Source organism: Protopterus annectens, chromosome 11.part0, assembly GCF_019279795.1.
Source record: "Protopterus annectens isolate FY-2018-M chromosome 11.part0, PAN1.0, whole genome shotgun sequence".
Classification (NCBI taxonomy): domain Eukaryota; kingdom Metazoa; phylum Chordata; order Ceratodontiformes; family Protopteridae; genus Protopterus; species Protopterus annectens.
Window position 1 is genome coordinate 122093697 of NC_056745.1, and position 20813 is coordinate 122114509.

A 20813-nucleotide genomic window follows, 5' to 3' on the forward strand; every position below is an offset into this window, starting at 1 on the left:
TTGCTCCTATTCTTGTTCTGTGAGATTCCCCCATTTTACAATACTTAATATTTGTCAGTCCCTCTAAATAATTCTTATTTCTTAACAATATCTTCCTTTCTTTTATTTACACCTATATCTTTCTTTTATTTACACCCTATTTTAAATTCCATTTTATTTTGCAAACTGTTTTTAATGTCAAATTTCAGTTAACTAAATCTCTGATTTTGTTTAATGTTCCAATACCTAAATGTGTTCCCAGATGAAAATATTCACTTTTATGGACAAAATTAGCTATTACATGTAAAGTAATTGATATGAATTAGAAGAGTGGGACTTCTCCTTTGTTTAAATAATTCAAGAATATTGCACTTAATGTTTCTCATCTGGAGCTATCTGCAATCAAGATGAGAACTGATAGAATCACTTTGTATCACATCTCCTGGTTAAAAGTTATAGAGATACTTCGGAAAATTGACGGCAATGTGACATGAAATAAAATTAATATTTGAATGACCAATAATTGTTTTTGTTTAAGTAGACATCTATGTAAATTGTTGTATTTTAGTTTAATTTACTGCTATCATGACTTTCCATTTGTGTAGTTAATTTGTTCTAAAAATTTAAGATTCTTTTTTTTCTGTTATTCATTGTTATACTCAATCTTAATAAAAATATCTGAGGAGAAAAAACAATGTTGAACTACATTAGTCTTCGACCACTTAGTCATACGATTAACAGAATTTAAATAATGTAGTATACACACATCCATTTTCATACAACTATCATTACTTACTAACAGTACTTTAACTAGTAATTTTTCTCAAAAACAGTATTAAGAAAATGATCCATTTTATTAGCCCATTAAGGCACTAATGGTCATTACATGAGTAATAACCACATGCCTCTGTCTGGAAGTTCACAGCACCTCATACCCTTGAGTGCATTAATGCTTAAACGCACAACTTTGTGAAGGGATACTTTTCATGAGCCCACCCTACATAAATTCAAAGGAATTTCCCCTTTGAGCTCTCTATACTCCTTGCTCCACGCTACCCTCAAACTAATATTTTCTATTCTCCTAAAACAAACCTAAGCTAACATTCTCTGATTGAGCAATTTCTTTCTCGACTCCAAGTATGTAAATATTGTAAATAGCATGTAACCTCAGATCCTTATAGTACAGACAGTTGAAACCTGCTGCCCTGAATGGAAATTCCTGTAAACTGTGTTCTCTATGATCTTTAATTGTGTTATTGATGTACATTTTATGCACTGACCTTTCTTGACTGTATGAATTTTATATTTGTAACTTTACCTTCAACATTATGTAACCTTTATTGTATCATATTGCTTATGGAGCTTTTCTTCCTGGGCCTCCACTGAAAATGGGCACTTTCTGGTCCAGTGGACTTTCCCGGTAATCAAAACTGAAAATAAATAAATAAATGAGCTCTTTAGGCTTCACCCACAGTGTTTATGAAGCATCCCAACCTCCCTTCTTGTGTGCACGAGTCTGCATGCTGTGTGCGTGAGAGAGAGAGAGTGTATAAACTATAATCTAACCATACTACAGATCTTTCATTATCATCTAGCTAATGGAAAAATCATTATGATTTGAAACACAACTAAAATGTACTTTCTGGCTACACAGGATAAGTTATGAACATTTTTTTTTCTTAATTTTGACAAAAGAACGCCATGCGTACAATACACTAGAACAAAAAGTTTATACATTAGCCAAAATTTCAGTTCTGTGAATTGCACTAGACTACTCTGTTCAAATTTAAAACTATATATCAAAGTGACTGTTGACCTACCTGCCCATAATTCAGGACTGCCTGTCCACTGGGTGCTCCTCCAACTTTGCATTCAGAAGTCATCTTTTCTTCTTCCTGCAAAGATTCAAAAAGACCCAAGTAAGCAAGCACATTTTTATTATACACTTTATGGAGAATCCCTAAGCCACAACAGAAATCCATTTGATTTCCTCAAGAGTAATTTCTTCTAACCAAGTTCAGCATGTTTCAGAGGTGGGTAATTCACTGAAACTGTATTTTATCATTTATACTTAAGAAACAGATCTACAATGGCATGCAATTTCAGAAGAGCAGGTGATTAAATCAATAACTCACACATGATAGGATTAACAAATGTCATCTGATCAAATGTTGCCCACTTGTCTTACCCAATCACCTTACAAAACATTCCTCCCAAAAGATGATACACTACTTAAGATACATGCCGTTGAGACAAATGGTTAGTATACTCTTACATGAGCTGCGGAATCACCTTAAGTGTATGCTGCCTCTGTACAATGAGATCAGACTAATTTACAACCAGATATGAGGCCAGGTTTAAAGCAATGTTGTTTCTTTACCACTAGAAGACATAACTTTCTTCATCCTTAGGTCACTATACAAAAACAAATGCAAGTCACACCTCTATGGAAGACATTAAATACTTGATTTACAGGCCACACACACACACACACACACACACACACACACACACTGTACGCCATGCTGTTCCAATGATCACTATTCATTATCCCTACACACAAACTGATGCACCGTGAAAAATGTCTGAAGATATCAACAGGCTTTAAGCCCACACAGCCCATTTCTGTGCGTACTGGAGAAGTTAAAGATCCAAATTACTCAACATCCTTTATCCAACAGTCTCTCACTAAAATGCCCTTACACTTGACATTTGCAAAATGTTTTCAACCAATAATTTCTTCAGGGAGGTGTCTCCATATGTCTCTATTGCTCTTTTTTTTGCACCAAGGAGGAGTTGTTTCGCTATACTGTCTCCTTCCCTGAACTGGTAATGCAAATCTTTGTTTTCTAAAATATGTTACCCACTTTCACCTTTCTGATTTCACAGAGGAACCTGCAGTTATAACACTTCTCTCTTTCGATCTCTCCTGTGTCCAAGGATATGTACAAAAGTGTTTAATCTCTATTTTGACATAAAACTTCCAAATGCATTAGGTCTGCCATTTTATCTCCGAAATCAAGTCTTTTCGTGTACATAACTTTACAGTATCCCGAAGGAGAGACAAATTTTAAGAAATGGACTAATACAGCACTTTTTATATCATGTTGATCATCTCAGATACTTAATATCCTTCAGCTTCTTGCACTGTCCACCTGTGTCCCTAAGTCTCCTATCACACTTTCTGTGTTTAGTGTACTGCCACCTATATGGTAATTCATGGATACATGTTTTTTCCCAAAGGGATAACAATACATTTCTTGGCATTGAGCTTGAGCCCATGGCTCTGGCACCAAGCATCTGTTTCTGTAAGGCCCTTTTGTAGAGTATCCACATCATTTGGGGATTCAATAATGGCTCCCAGTTTGCAGTCATCTGCAAACTTTGTTAGCCAGAGTCCCTTAGTGTTGACCTGTACTTCAGAGAAGTAGATGCCAAACAAGAGCGGCCCCAGGACTGAACCCTGAGGTACTCCACTTGTCTGGAGCTGGATTTGGAGTCGGCTACTTTTACAGTGTGGACATCAGACTAATTTACAACCAGATATGAGGCCAGGTTTAAAGCAATGTTGTTTCTTTACCACTAGAAGACATAGCTTTCTTCATCCTTAGGTCACTATACAAAAACGCAAGTCACACCTCTATGGAAGACATTAAATACTTGATGTACAGGCCACACACACACACACACACACACACACACACACACTGATCATCTACACTGTACGCCATGCTGTTCCAATGATCACTATTCATTATCCCTACACACAAATTGATGCACCGTGAAAAATGTCTGAAGATATCAACAGGCTTTAAGCCCACACAGCCCATTTCTGTGTGTACTGGAGAAGTTAAAGATCCATTACTCAACATCCTTTATCCAACAGTCTCTCTCTCAAAAAAATGCCCTTGACTTATTTTGCAAAATGTTTTCACCAAAATATAATTTCAGGGGGGAGGGTGCTCTATGTATCTCTATTTTTTTTGCAACTTGGAGGAGGGAGGTTTCTTTAGCTATCTCCTTTCCTTCCCTGAACCTGGTATCTCTAATTTCCTAAAACTAAAATATTTCTTTCACTTTCACCTTTCTGATTTCACAGAGGACTTTGCAGTTCTAACACTTCTCTCTTTGATCTCCATAAAAAGTGTTTAATCTCTATTTTGACATAAAACTTCCAAATGCATTAGGTCTGCCATTTTATCTCTGAAATCAAGTCTTTTCGTGTACATAACTTTACAGTATCCCGAAGGAGACACAGATTTTAAGAAATGGACTAATACAGCACTTTTTATATCATGTTGATCATCTCAGATACTTAATATCCTTCAGCTTTTTGCTCGTCTCTCCTGCCATACATTGCTCTACATCAATTGCACTCATATTTGACACATGGACAACATAACATACACAGCCAGCCGCATGTAGTGAAAGGGCAAGCAAAGCAAGACAGAACCCCAAATGAAGACATTATTAATGCAGGTAAGGAAGTCAGAAACCAAATACAATAATGTTAACAAACTCAGTTCAAAACAGGGTGAACAGCATGCGACTCAGAAGGGGGTGGCAGCTGTAACTACAAATTAAAAGCACCAGAGAAGTAACATCAAGCAGGAGATGCTGGTAATGAAACAAGTGCAGCAAGCTATGTTTCTGAGCAACACAAGTTTCAGCAAGCAAACATTTCAATAAATAAGACATTGGAAAAATTGACAGGCCCACAGTAAGTGAATTAAAATAAGGATGGGGAGACAGAGAAAAAAGTTCAGTTAGATATGTCCGAATCTGCAAAGCAACTCTTAAGAAGGAAGACAGAACCATAAAAATAAAAGACAAAGCTGCAGCAGATGATGGTTAAAAACCACTACAGCCAGAAGCAAGCCAGTAAAACAATCTGAAGACCGACAGCCATCAACCGAGTAACAATACCAGGACTGTTAAACAGGGAAAATGACAGGGAGGGGTATTTTACAGCATGAAGGCCTAAAACTGCACTTGGAGGCTGGCTATTACAGCAGTGATTTAATACATGAAACTACAGTCTTTTGGAAACAGTGAAAGCATGCAAATTAAAGTATACGGACCATAGTCACTATGTGCTTACAAAGTAAAAGGTAACTTTTCATGACAGTGACAAAGCAGCAGACCCAGACAGTAACTGGTAGATGTGGGAAAAGATGCTGAGTGATAGTTTTATTCAACTGGATGGGAGTTCTTGCTTAAAGTCTTTTCTGGTGGGGGGGGGGGTGAATACTCAGCAATTAATCTGTGATTCCCTGACTGCTGCACATCACGTTTTATAACTCCCACATATTTGTTTAATTTCCATAATCATAGTGTCATTTTCAGCTCCCATAAACTTCTCAATGAATCAACACTATATTTGCTCTACCATATATAATGTGTTTTTCTTTAAAGGGTTCTCATAACATAGCATCAACCCCTAATTCACACCTCATTAAGCTGTTAAACAGGAGTAAAAAAATCTCCAAGCATCTTGACTTTCTGACTCTTAACTCGGAGCCAATTGTGTCATATGTCTTCTTAAGATTTTCATCAATGTGGGGCGTAAATATAATGTTTACACTTTGCATACCTAGGTGCATCTGTGTCCCTGCATTGTGAACTACTGTGGTGCATTAGGTATCACAACTCTTCCTTTTCATATGCTCAAAACTTAATTTTTTCCTTTATTTATTCTTGCTTGTAATCTCTGCATACCAATGATACTGCCATCAACAGAATGAGAAGAAGCAAAAAGAAAGACTATGGTTGGCTATACTGGAAACAATGCAGTTCAAGTCTTACATTTATTTTATTTTCTACAATCCAACAAGATGCTACTTAAGGAAAAAGAACAGCAGCATATGTCTTGGGAAAGCATCCCAGCTCTTCCCCAAATGACAGAACCTCATATGCATCCCTCATACACTTTCAAATCTTTAACGTTTTTTTCACATATAACTACCATTAAACAACATTTCTAAGTCAATTATATTCTAAAATTACCTTCATTAGCATCTTAAAAAACACCTTTCTTAATGACTTGATGTTCTTGAGCAATATCTTTGTGATTCAGAATGTACATTGCTGATAACACTCCATTACGGTGCAACTCTCTTAGACCAGAATGACACAGGCATACGCTGAAGAAAAGCTAAAGAAACATGAAAAACTGATGAAAAATGAGACAGCAGTATACTGACGAAATCCTTTTCAGTAACACAAGGAGATTATGCATGGATTGTAAACCTGCATATGATTTGTTTTATTCCTTTGAAGATCTACAGGATTGTTGAATGCTGGCTGCCCTTCAGTGCACCAGAAAACGGCTTACTATTGCTGGAATACAACAGTCAGAAACAGCAGCAGTTCCATATTAAGATTACAGCACTAAAAGCATAAACACCACGTTCACAATCACTTTTACTTTGAAATCCACTGCTAATGTTAAAAAATGAGCAGGAAGTAGCAATGCATAAGAAAAAGAAACCGTGTATCAGATTGGCCACCAGCATGCTGTTTAGCTGGGAAAAGAGTGGCTTCATAAAAACCACACTAACACGCAGTGATGCAAATGACACTAGCATTTCCACTGCTTCGACAGACAGGAGTAACCGTGGTATTTTATTTGAAAGTTTAACAGTAGAGTTAGCATTAGCATCACCCTCAAATTATCCAAACAATAAAGTTAATAATGCAAGCCGCTGAGTGGGTTATTTGAAGTAACAGAAGAACAAGGAAAAGAACAGAAGTGGTTGCAGGTATTCAAGGAAAAAAACATTGCTAAACTTTTTGTGGTCTATTCATCAGCTGACAATAATGTCTGGAATTTGGTAGCGAGACCAGCTATGTTATATGGGTTGGAGATGGTGCCACTGATGAGGACACAGGATTCAGAGCTGGCAGTAAGAGTTAAAGATGTTAATATTTGCTATGGGTGTTGTCACTCGTCTGGTCAGGATAAAACAGAAACATTTGTGGGTTCAGTTCAAGCAGCTTTATTACACACAAATATCAGAAACGATGCTTTGTAACAAACTTAAATAAGCTAATAGACTGACTACCACACTCATACATGTCAACACTCTGGCTGTTCTCTCAAAATGGCACTGGTGCCTGCACGTGCTCGCTATTTATATGCACATGCTTACATCTGGAAATGCTTCTTAAAGGGACATACACAAGCTCTGATCTACATCCTCTCTCTTTGAGAAACAGATCATAAATTAAATGGCAGTATTCAATGACATGCAATTTACAGAAATGATCTTTTGACATGCAGTAATACAGAACTAAATTATTTGACATACAATCATACAAAACAAGACACATATAAAACAATCATGTCCAAGTTGCTGTGTATTTTACACTAGGTCTGGAAATACAAGGGGGTTGGGAAGGTGGCCTAATGGTTAAAGTATTTGCCTTACAAACACATGGTGCAGGGTTTGAGTCTCACAAGGGATAACTGGCTAGGCTTAAAAATGGCTTACAAGGGCAGTTATAGCCTAGTACTAATCTATGAACCTATGAACAACCTGATCATGTAACATAAAAGTCAGAATTGGATCTAGCAATGGGGACTGTCTTCAAGGAATGTTCAACTTTGGGGGCAACTGGGACATCATCAGGAATGGATACTGAGACATGTTCTTCGGTATGAACATTGGCAGGGTTGCTCTGAGATCTAGAGTCTGTATCACAAGTATGATGCTGTGATATCGTTTGTGATACAGGAAGAAGATGTTTGTGGTTTCTCCTGTATTCTATACCCCCACATTCCACTAAACAGGATATCAGCTCAGTACATACCTCTCTCACTTGACAAATTCAAAGTCTTTTGCCGTTTGCATCCTCTCTCCTCCTTTTAACGAATGCAGAAATCTGATAGTTTTATCACAGCTGGACTTCTAAGAAGAATGCTTCTTAAAAAGTTGGGCTTTGACTGCTCTGCTGTTTTTAGCATTAGCACCAACAAAGTAGAACGGCTAGGCAAGGCTGTTCTGGTTTGCCTAGATAGAAGTCTCTGAGCAGGTGAGCCAAGTAGATTGTCACAGGGTACATTTCTGAGATTAAGTAAATTCAAGAAGATATCGGTACTGTCACACTGTGACCTCTCTAGTAATTGCTTTGCACTCTGTACTGCATGTTCAGCAAGGCTGTTTGACTGTGAATATTCAGGACTACTACTAAGATGGATAAAGTCCCACTCTTTTGCAAATCTCTGAAACAACTGAGTGGTAAACTGAGAACCATGGTTAGAAATAACTTTGTGTGGACTACCACAGAATGAGAAATGACATTTCATCTTAGTAATAACAGCACTGGATGTTAGGTTAGGTAGCAAATCAAGCTCAAACCAGTTTGGGTTTGAGGTTGGCATAATGGTTAAGGCGTTTACTTTTCAGACATAAGGTACAGAGTTTGATTCTCACATGGGATAATTGGCTAAGCTTAAAATGGCCCATAAGGGCAGTTAGCCTAGTACTAATCTATGACCCTATGAATAAGAGTCTACTAACACTAAGTAATGCTGATTGTTCTACTTGAATATGTCAGTTGCTACTGTTGACCAAGGTAGTTCAGGAATTTGGCTTAGCCGAAGTGGCTATTTTTGCAAATGCAGTTTAGTACTGTTGCACACTGAACAAGAAGAAAGCACTTTATTAATGTCTTTCAATAGAGAAGGCCAAAATACTAGTTCTCTTGCCCTTCTTTTGGTAGAATCAGAACCTGGGTGGCCACAATGCAAAATCTGAATGTATTCACGCTGTAAGAAAGTAGGAACATTAACTTTTGAACCTTTGAAAATGATACTATCCTCCATCAGCATCTCATCTCTGTATGGAAAGTAAGACTGTACTTCTGGCGGTACACAGGATTGCTATAATGACCATCCTGGTTGGGAGGGTGGCCTAAAGGTCAAGGTGTTTGCCTTACAAACACAAGGTGCAGGGTTGGAGTCTCACAAGGGATAATTGGCTAGGCTTAAAATGGCTCGCAAGGGCAGTTAGCCTAGTACTAATATATGAACCTACATTGATGAAGTGGTGGAGCTTTTGTAAAATTGGATCTGTCTTTGTATGATCCCTTAGCTCAAGTCTCGTGGTAGAAAAATTACTCACTTCCATGACATCAAAGTCAAAATTCTCTGCATCAAGCTGTTCCGTGCTATTTCAGGGTGATCTGGCTAAGGCATCAGCCAGATAAAGAAGTTTACCTTTTTGTATAGACCATTTTGAAATGATACTTCTGCAATTTGAGCATCATTCTTTGTAGTCTTGCTGGAGCAGAACGCATAGGCTTATTTAAAATAGTGACTAGAGGTTGACGGTCAGTTTCTATCTGGATAGCTCGCCCATAAATATAATCATGGAACTTTGAACATGCGAACACAATTGCCAAAAGTTCCTTCTCAACTTCAGCATACTGCATCTCAGTTTGGGTAAGAGTTCTAGATGCATAGGCAACAGGTCTGGCTTCTTGAAAAATAACTGCACCAAGACTGAACTTTGAAGCATCACAGGAAAGAACTACTGGTTTGTGGACATCATAGTATCTTTAATGTAGACAAGCTAGCAATTAGTTGTTTGAGGTTATCAAATGCCCTCTGGTGTTGTTTTAACCATGACCAGGCAACATTTCTGTGTGTCAACTCTTTTAAAGGCACTGATAACTCACTAAAGTCAGGAATAAATTTGCCCAAATAGTTAGCCATACCAAGAAAACACTGTAGGGCTTGGACATTGTCTGGAGCTGGCATCTCAAGAATTGCAGCTTGCTGGAAAATAAAAGACCTACATAAGTAACTTCTGCTAGTCTGGATTTGCATTTCAGAGGACTGAGCTTTAAATCCACTTCACTCGCTCTGTCCAGAACTTCCATGAGGTTTCCGTTATGCTCTGCTACACCACTGCCTCCAATCAGTAAATCATCAACTATTACTGTACACGGGTAGCCTGAAAGAATTTGCTCCATTGCATGATGAAAGACTTCACTGGCAGAAAATGAACTTTCTCCATCTAAGACAGAAAAACAGTGGTATTTGGCATGAGGGTGGCAATTCTATGCATATTCTGATTTCATCTGAATTTTTCTTATGAGCAGCTACCATGGAAGACACCCTTCTCATTTGATTCTGTGACTGGACAAATTACACCTTGCTGCACCATTTTGTCTAACTGGACCTAGAGTTTGTCCTGCATAGCTACTGGAACTCTTCTTGCTGGTCTGACCACTGGACTGACCTCTGGGTCTACTTTCATGGAGTACACAACTGGAAGTTTGCCTAGCTTGTCATTGAAAACATCAACATACTCTCCGAAATTAGTATCAGTGAAGATGGAACTGGGACATGTGCTTACATAATGTACTTCTTTGGTAAAAGAAAGCAGTTTCATTCTCAAACTGTCTCAGAGACCTAATAATGACTGCACATGTCTTCTGACTACATAAAATTGCAAGCTGTAACTGTTCCCAGCCGAATAGCATGAAAGCACTACCGAGCCTTCAGTTTGAATCTCTTCACCTCCATAAGCAACACGTTTCACACAACTGTTTCTGACGACATTACATTACATTTTGAACCAGTGCCTACTTTGAGCTCCATGGGTTTACCACTGATCACAACCATACAAAATATTAAGTTCTTTGCCAATAAACCTACTGTATTAACCTTTTCACCAACCACGGATACACCATCTACATAGAAAGTAGGGTTGCAGCTCTCTATATGATCAACTTGCTTTTTTTGAGTGACCTTTTTTAATAACTGAATGAGGCTTGCTTGATTTACAAAACTTTTGAAAATAGTTCCATTTTTACACTTGTGGCATTCCTGACCAAATGCTAAGCACTTCTCTCTTTTAGACTTGTGATTGGCACAATTACGACAGTTAATAATAAAGACTTGACTTAAGTTTTGCTGACTCACTCTTATACTGTACTGAGCATGCCCTTCTTACTGAGCAAGTATTGGAACTTGCTAGAAAGCTACGAGCTTTCCCAGGGGAGCCTGCAGGGGTTGCAGCTGCCATGTGCTTAGACCTGTTTCTGCTTGCCACGTGTTGCATGCTGTCTAGGTTTGCTCTAGAGGCTACCGAAACCATGCTTTTATTACTTGCAAGCATACCAGTGTGTCTTTCTGTGAGCTGATGGATTTGATAAATCTCTATGGCTTTGCTTAACTTTAAATCACTGTCACGAAACTAAATCTTTCTCACTGCAGCACTATTAACACCACACACAAGCCTGTCCTTTATTAACTCATCTTTCAAGTCACCAGATCTACAAGTTTTGGTCTTATTTCTCAAGTCAGTGATATAAGCTACAAAAGTTTCACCTGGCGTTTGGTCTCTTGTATCAAATAAATGCCTCTCTAATGTAACATTTGTCTGGGGGGGTTGCCCATTTCACCAAATTTACGTTTTAAGCACTCAGGGTCCTCACTCGATTCAGCCGGTACCACAATATGGTGGTTTTCCCCCTCTCCTACATATACTTCTGGTGCATGTACAAATGAACACCCTCTTTCAATAGCTTCTGACCCAGCTAAGTTAAGCAAAATGAATGCCCTTGTATGTGCATATTTGTCAGAAAAAGCTGCTTGTATGAAAATATTGTATTCCTGCTCGAACACTCTCCAGTTCTCTGCTATATTATGATCAAACACAAGTGGACTGGGTCTGCAAAATGCCTCTGTCATATCAACACACAGAAGTGAAGGTGCTTGAAATCATGTACGAACATACACACATAAATATAAATATAACTCATATATATGAATATATATATATATATATATATATAAGCTATAGCTACACATATATGCCAGTACTTGTAATTATGTCCAGTAGCACAACAGACTCTCTGAAATAACTGCACTTTGCCAAATAAATCTCTGTAGCACAAAAACACTTACAAATCACTATACTTTGTGAAACCACTCATCAGTGTAAGAAATACTTCAAAATTAATGTACTTTGCAAATAAACTGTACACAACGGAAGAAGTTCAAAGTAAGAAACACTTTGAGATGAATGCACTTTGCAAATAAACTGTACACAGCACAATAACCTTTCAAAATTGCTGTACTTTGCAAAATAACTCAGATCATATAAGAAACACTTTGAAATGGTGGCACTCTGCAAATAAATGCACACAGCACAAGAAACTTTTCAAAATAGCTGTACTTTGCACACAGTAAATCCTTTGAAATAACTGCACCGTAATAAAGCCCACACACTCTATAAACACTTTGCACATGGAGATACTTCTAACAATTCTAGTTATGCTTTGAATGGCTTCAGTCAATGCAAAATAGTAGTTTTTGCCCTAAAGACAGTCTTTTACTGAAAAACATGCAGTCGCCTTGCTCTTTAAGCTTAACTTGCCCTTTTATTGTACTCATTATGCCTCTTTAGTCTCATCATGCTCATTATACTTTTCTTGTGCCCGTTTTACTTTAAAAATTGCTCGTTATGCAAGCCAGAGGTAATTCTGAGCTCCATATGAATATCTCTGCTAGTTTCATCAAATATTGTGGTTTTGAACATTCCATTTAATTAATGACGTGGTTTTGTGTCTTTTGTTTGATTAATAATACATTTTGTGCTACTTGTTTGATTAGTGATGCATTCTATGCCTTATAAATGCTCCATTTCATCTTCTGTGCCAAATAAATCATTTGTGCAGTTTTCTTTACCTTAAGTTAGTTTCTGGCCCTTTTTTGCCTGAGCTCCGTTTCACTCAACCTGCTTAATCTGCCTTCACCTTCAACTCTGCACCTCATGGCTTAAAGAAGGTGTTCTCTTAATCCCAGTTCTGACACCATGTCACTCGTCTGGTCAGGTAAAACAGACGAGCATTTCTGGGTTCAGTTCAAGTAGCTTTATTAAACACAAACATCAGAAATGAGGCTTTGTAACTTAAACTTAAATAAACTTATAAACAGACAGACTATCACACTCATACATGTTAGCACTCCAGTTGTTCTCTCAAAATGGCACTGCTGCCTGCACATGCTTACTATTTATATACAAGTGCTTACATCTGGAAATGCTTCTTATAGGTACATACACACGCTCTAATCTACAGGTGTGACGAGGATGGACAGGATTAGGAGTCAGTATATTAGAGGGTCAGCTCAAGTTGGACAGTATAGAGATAAAGCCAGAGAGGCGAGAATGAGTTGGTTTGGGCATGTGCTGAGGAGGGATGCTGGGTATATTGGGAGAAGGGTGCTAAGAATGGAGTTGCCAGGTAAGAGGAAAACAGGAAGGCCTAAGATAAGGTTTATGGATGTGGTGAGAGAGGACATGTAAGTGGTTGGTGTGACACAGCAAGATGCAGAGGACAGGAAAAAATGGAAATAGATGATCCGCAGTGGTGACCCCTAACAGACGCAGCCTAAAGAAGATGATGATTCCGGTGACCTCTAACAGGTGCAGCCGAAAGATGATGATTCTGAGTTATGACATGCTAAGTACCCTTATAACAGGACTCAGTTTTGTCTCAATGTACACTGTTCAGTGACATTTTGCTAGAGCTAATTTCTGCAGAAAATTATGCTGGAGGAATTTCTTTGCCTTTCAGTGGAACAGTCATCAGTGAAAGCTGAAGACAAACTTCTGGATATCTCCTTGCTTGGACCTCTATGGATTTTTGTAGGCGAGTGTGACAGCACAACTGTAAATAATGGCAACCTAAAACATTAAAACGTAAAAACATGGCTTCAGGCAGAATACACTAACATTTGATGCAGATGGCACTAGTATTTCCATTGCTAAAATGGAGAGCAGGAGCAATTATTGTGTTTCATATGAAAGTTTACATTGTTTAGCTGAAGGTTACTTAACGTTTAATGTTCCTGGTATTTACCATTCCAAGTAGATTTCTACCAAACTATAGCACTAAACAGTGAAATAATTAGAGAATGTAATAACATGATTAAACCTGCTTTATTTCTGTTTTTGTCTTCTAATCTTAAAAAAAAAACTGAAGCTACACAAGAGTTAAGAAAAATAAGGGACAATCCCTGTGGTGTGCAAGGATATGAAATAAAAAAAGTGTCTAGACTTCTAATCCTAGATTTGTCTAAAAGGACTGGGCTAAATGAACATTTTCAAGTATCGACTTATTACAGAACACGCACCTGGAGTTTCTTCAAATACAGTAACTCTTAGATCAACTAAGACATTTATCCATTTAGTCTGTGCCTTCCTCTTCAAGCATCTGAAGGTCATTTTTTCCACACCATATTATTTTATATGTCTGTGTGCAAGACTATATTTGTTTATTTTAGTAATGAAGTTAATTATTTGAGCTCATATTTGTGGCTATATGCTTTTTAACCTCTATAAAGGCATTGCATGACTCCAGACAGTGGATTCTAGTGATGCCCTGTAAAGATGTGGACACCTAGGACCGACTTTTTTCCTGTAGAACTAACCTTCAAACTTCCAATTTACTCAGTTGTGCAAAGAACAGCTACTATGCACAGGGACAAGTTCTGCTCCATGTACTTTGGAGTACATACTCCTGTTACTACTCAACTCCTGCAGCAACCTACTGATTGCCTAAAAAGGGCCAGTAACCTTGGACATCAACTTTTCTGCTACCTCTACAGTCAGCTTGGTGGCTGTGAACACCCTGAAGCATAGTAGCAATTGCATTATGTTTACTGACAGCCAAATTATTCTTATGTAAACTGTTAAGGTATGTGAGAGAAGTATTTACACAGCGTTACTGGAGGCAAAGCTTCACATACAAGCACTCATATCAACCAGGTTGTCAGAAATGCACACACTACACCTACCACACACAGAATAGATTAGACACACAGACCCACATAAGTTGCAGCACTTAAAAGTAATCTTCCTAAACCCCGAAGACCTACCCAGACATTGGACCTAAAACATATCTTCAGCAGCCGCAAAAGCACTCCAACAGAACAATACCCACAACAACACATACAGACATATTTAACGGCGCTTCAACTTCAAGGCACATAAGGCAAACCACCACAAAACCCAATATTTTAATCACAGGAGACTCCACTGTGAGACACACAGGTGTCCCACTCACCAGGTGAGTAAGGAGAAAGTCGTGGTCGGTTGTCTATCAGGGGACAAGATCTGCCAGATCACTCAGGTCAATGGACCACAAGTACGACTCAGTCATAGTCCATGTGGGTGTAAATGACCCGAGACATATTTCCCTGGACTGTATGAAGTGACACATTACGGAGCTCTCGGACTGTGTGTCCCCGGCTGGTATGAGCCTAGCATCAAGCAGCATCCTGCCTTCACCAATAAGGATGCCACAATATGTACAGAAGAGGACTGACTTTTAATTACTGGTTTAGCTTCTGGGGGTCATTCCAACAGGGTGCAATATTTGTCAACATGGGAGGATATCGTAGACACATTATGTTGCTTTGCCAAGGATGGTCTTCATCTGTCCTGTCTAGGCTTTCAAACATTGGTTAAAACATTGTCCTCCTCCCAAATTGCCATTTTTAGGTAATGCCAAACTGATAAACCTTCCAACATAGCAAAGCCAAACAAAGGGAATCTAAAGCTGTTCCTGCTCAATGCCAGGAGTCTAAACAAGAAGCTCCACTCCCTACAAACTTTCCTCACCCTGGAGAATGCAGACATCTGTGCAGTTACCAGGACATGGTTTAAAGCTGTGGAGAGCAGCACTGAATGGCTATAATGCCTTCCACACATTTAGGCCAGCTATTGTGCAAGGGCTAGAGGTGGAGGTGTCAAAATCTACATCAATAACAAGCTCACCTCAAGGCTGGTCAAACAGGATGATGTGCTTGAGCTTCTTTACATCCAAATTATAAAGTCCCATACCTTATCCTTGCAAGCTATAGGTCTCCCTGTATGATCCAGGAAACCAATAACTTGTACTTAAATTTAATGGAGACATTCACTATTCAACCCAATACCATACTCAAGGGCGACTTTAATGACCCCACTATAAATTGGGAATTATACACAACTCCAAACATATGGGCCCAGAGATTCTTGGACTTGCTAAACAAAAACACATTGGACCAGACAGACCACATGCTCACTAGAGGCACAAACATACTGGACCTGGTTCTGACAAACATGGGGAAACACTGCTTCTCCATAGTGTGATGTCCTCTCTGATAAGGTTGAACCATAATCAGGTTTCCTTTGAAATTAAAATAAAGCCTTGGACTCCTTTTAACCCTTTAACATTTAAGTATTCTAAAGCAAACTTCATTTTAAGTGATAACTTAGCAAAATTGAAAGCCCCACCCCCCCAACCCTGAGAACACAGTTGTCAGTGCAGAAATGTTCACAGAAACTTTGCACAATCATCTTATTAGATGCATTGAGACAGTTGTGCCCATCAGGAATAAGCTCAGAACAAACAAAAAATAAGTCACCCTAGTGAGATCCCAACATAAATATGTTGGGCAACAAAAGGAAAAGAAGTCATTGCAAAAGTTAGGAAATGCAACAGTCAACAGAATAAAAACTCACTTATCAATCTAAAGTGCTTAAACAAACAACTCAAATGGTAAATCAAGTCTACCAAAGCCAGTTCTGAGGTAAAAATAACCGCCCAGGCCAAAGATAACTATAAGGCTTTCTTTAGGTATGTCCATAACCTCAAAAGCAGTACACAACAATGTGCAGAACTAACTGTAAATGAAGCCACCCACATGGAGCCTGAAGAAATATCCTGGCTGACAAATTCAGCTCCAATTCTACCCCCCCCGTCCCACCATGCCACCTCAACCACTACTATGGAACTGGTCTTAAATGCACTTTCTAAGGTCAAAAACACCAAATCGATGTGGCCTGATAATATCCAAGTATGCCTACTAAATAGCAAGAAATCTGACCTATCAGGACTACTAAAGTCACTATTTTACTACAGTCCCAGTCAGGCTTCATGCCACATGAATGAAGAATTGCAATGGTCAATTATCACGAAAATGATTAATAATTACATAGGAAACCTTCAGACACTGGATCCAACCCTGTTTAGCTTCATCCAGGGCAGATCATGCCTCATCAGCTTGGTGGACTACTTCAAGAATGTCACCAAGGCAATGGATGATGTCAAAACAGTACATACTGCCTACCTTGACCTGGCCAGGGCATTTGATGCAATACCCACATAGGCATTGTAAATAAACACTCAAAATTATGTATAAAACCCCATGTTACACTCTGGATAGACAGCTGGCTCTCAAGTAGGACGCAGTAAGTTAGGATAGGGGAGTACACCTCCACAAAAGATGCAGGTCACTAGCAGAGTCCCTCAGGGCTCTGTGGTTAGGCTGCTCCTTTTTGGTATCTACTTCTCAGACATCAAGATCAATTTCATGGACCTCTGACTGAACAAGTTTGTAGATGTTTGCTAACTAGAAGCAGTCAGAAAATCCCTACCCCACAAGATAGTAATATCCCTACTCACCAAGGACTAACACAGGCAAATAACTGGTGCCAGAGCCAGGTCTACTTCACAACACTGAAATTTCATAACACTGAGACCATAACATTGAAAATTCAAAACACTGAAAACCCAAAACACTGAAAACTCAGAACACTGAAAGTGTACTTCATAACATTGAAAACTACATTGCACAAGTAAATAATAACAACTTCACCTACAACACTACTTAACAAGCACACTTTCTACTACGTTTCTGCAGGGGGGCAAGCCTCCCTGCACCCCCCCCCCCATAAATTATGAGGTTAGGAAATTAACTTTTTTCCACTGTAGTGCGATCCTGGAATTGGTATATTTAATTTACGGGGGCAGAGCCCCCCCCCCCCACATGGTGGGTGCAGGGGAGCTTGCTCCCTGCAGAAACGTAGTAGAAAGTGTGTTCTGTGTTGTTATAGATGGAGACGATGTTATTTACATATGCGTTGTAGTTTTCAATGTTATGAAGCACACTTTCAATGTTCTGAGTTTTCAATGTTTTGGTCTCAATGTTATGAAATTCAACATTATGAAATTCAGTGTTATGAAGTAGACACACCAGAGCCACGGTTTAAAACTCAATGCAAATAAATGCATAACAGTACCCTTTGGGAAGTCAGCTACCCTGGAAACTACCTAACTGATAACACACCTCTAAGAGTAGATCCAGTAGTCAGGGATTTGGGGACATATGTAGACAGGAACCTGGCTTTCAACCAACATGTGTCTAAGGTAGTAAGGAAATCATTCTATGTTATTCAACTTCTAAGCAAGTGTATGGCACATAGGTTCAAGGAAGTCATCATTCCACTGTATTCGACCCTCATCAAACCACTGAGTACAACACCCTCTTCAGTATATACCTGTCAAGGCATATGCAACCACTGGCATGTCCACAGAGGCTCCTCACAAAGAGATTACAAGGTGTTAACATGTCCTGTGTGGACCACCTCAAATCCATGTCCTTATACTTTGTCTCCTACACACTTTTGAGGAGTGGTCTATGCCTGGAATAAAAGGCATCATTGCATCCCACTCTGACTGACCTTTTGCATATCCGCAAAACAAGTAGCATCAAAACCACCTGACCCAGGGACTTGAACCTTGCTTGCTACATAAATAGAACATGCTGCAGGAACAAGTATGTATTAAAGAACACCCCCTCACTGGAACAAGCTTCCCCATCCATGTGAAGCAGCGTTCTTCCCTAACCCTATTCATGTATAACCTGAACCAGTGGATGGGAAAAGTGGATATTCATCCGGGTCAGGTACCTATGTTTCTAATGGACAGAGGAACCTTGTTAATGCTTGACCATCCATGCCCTAGTTACCATATACCCCCAAAAATAATAGCCACAACATTAACATTTGCTGGATACATTTGGGAAGCATGGCTATGCTTAAAAATGCTTTTGTGTCCATTAGTCTGTTATACATCTATGAACCTGTAATGTATACAAGTGTAAACAAAACTGGTGAATCATCCGAAAGTCCTTCTATGTGGCACATATCATTACTAAGGATTTTGCATCCAGGAAGAAAGAGGTCATGGTCTCCCTCTACTCTTCCCTCATTCGGCCAGTCATCAAATACAATGCCCCATTTGGCATGTATCTCTCTAGACACCTGCAACAACTGGAGAGGCTACCACACAAAGAGGATCCTAGGCCTTAAACACTTGTCCTATATGGACAGACTAATAAAACTCCCAACTACTTGCTGTCTCATATCACCTACTTAGAGGTGATCCCTGCTCGACTTACAAAGCCATGTCTGACTCAGCTCTGTTAGAATTGCTACATCTAAAGAAATCCCAATCCCTCCGCACCACAAGCAACAGAGACCTCAACCTCATTACCACAATCAACAGAATATGCTGAAGGAAGGGACAGGTTCATAACCCAGAGAATGCCCATGCTATGGAATAGACTTCCCATACATGTTAAGCAGAGCATCTCACTGGCCCTCTTCAAGAGAAATCTTGATGAGTGGATGGGAAATAGAAAATTCACCCTAGGGATCACTCCAGTGGCTCTACTCGACATAGGCACTGGGAACTAAGGTCAGGTAGCATGATGCTAGAGTAATCCTATGAACTAGGCTTACAAAGGCTCCAGGGCCATTAGCCTAGTACACACCTATGAACCTATAACTTATCATCCACCTTCTGAAGGTAAGTAACTACAGATATCATAAGTTAATAGTAGAATTGCCTCATTTTAAAAGTGCACAATAACTGTAACACTGGTACGCCAGTTTGGTCTAGCTGTTGGAAGATTACTACCATAAAAGCAGGAAGGGAATTGGCACTGAAAATTAGATCATCTGATCCTGACAACACATGTGCAAATGCAAAATAGTTTTAGCCAAGATACATGTACTGCTGATTAAGCAATACTGAATGGCAAACGGCAGAGAGTAAAGTGGGTGAATTCTTGAGAAGGTTTCTCTTCGTGAAGCTCTGTCACATACCAGAATGAAGCCCCAACTATGACCCAGATGACCTGACCTTAAATACTGTCCTGAGTAACGGAACAGCTTTGAAAGGGAAGGGTGGATGGGAATAGGCAGGTTATGCCAGACTGCCCATCCTTGTGGAAGGGCATAGTGACTTCCAGTCAGATAATTCCTCCTCTGCACACACATGCTTGACAACACCAAGGACAAGAGAGAAGGGGGTTTGAATCAGAAGCCAATGACAGTAACACTTAACAGGCATGTTTGTAGGAGCATACACATGTATATATAAGGGAGATATCACAGGATGTCCCTGTAATGATGTAGGTTCTCAGTTAAACTTCCTGCTAAACCAAATATATTCTATTTGGCCAGGCAAGCTAACCGCTCCTTCTGACACTGAGGTGCAACATTCTCAGACATTTAAAACATACCTACTGATAGTAATACACAGAGTGCTTCACATGGGCATGTTCCATTCCACAAATTATGTCCCCTTAACACTCAATGTTCAAAGGAACTAAAAACATACCCATCCATCTCTGAATGACATTTTGCACTACTGTCTTATCTTCAAAAGAAAAGTCCTATATGTGCACTTGGACACTGTGGCCTTCACTTCTAAGCAGTGGGCAAAGGGGGAGTGCACCCTGATTTACTACGGTAGTCTCTGGAACCAGCAACCTCCTGCAACAGCTATTATTCTGAAGAATCATAGATTCAAACTGTAATGTGATTTGTACTGATTTGTTTCAAAGAGCCTCGTTTATATCAGTTTGTTTTGTCTCCCAGTGTTCATCATTTTGCATAATTCCTACCGAAAAAAAAAAACAGGCTAATCCTGTGCATCAAATGCTGTTCCAAATCTATTGTGGCTTTCTGGAAATTCAGTTG

General features: G+C 39.2%; 1 protein-coding gene across 5 annotated transcripts in view; it reads right to left on the reverse strand.

The window, feature by feature from the left end:
• RAD52 (RAD52 homolog, DNA repair protein) overlaps positions 1-20813 on the reverse strand; it is a 574096-nt gene that overhangs the window by 370197 nt on the left and 183086 nt on the right. For 4 of the 5 annotated variants that reach the window (XM_044087498.1, XM_044087496.1, XM_044087495.1 and 1 more), the window contains one exon: positions 1800-1874. In XM_044087498.1, coding sequence (XP_043943433.1) covers positions 1800-1862 — 63 coding nt within the window. In that variant the 5' untranslated portion in view covers positions 1863-1874. Of the gene's footprint in view, positions 1-1799; positions 1875-5985; positions 6134-20813 lie in introns of all 5 variants that reach the window. The other variant, XM_044087497.1, reaches the window with a different exon arrangement.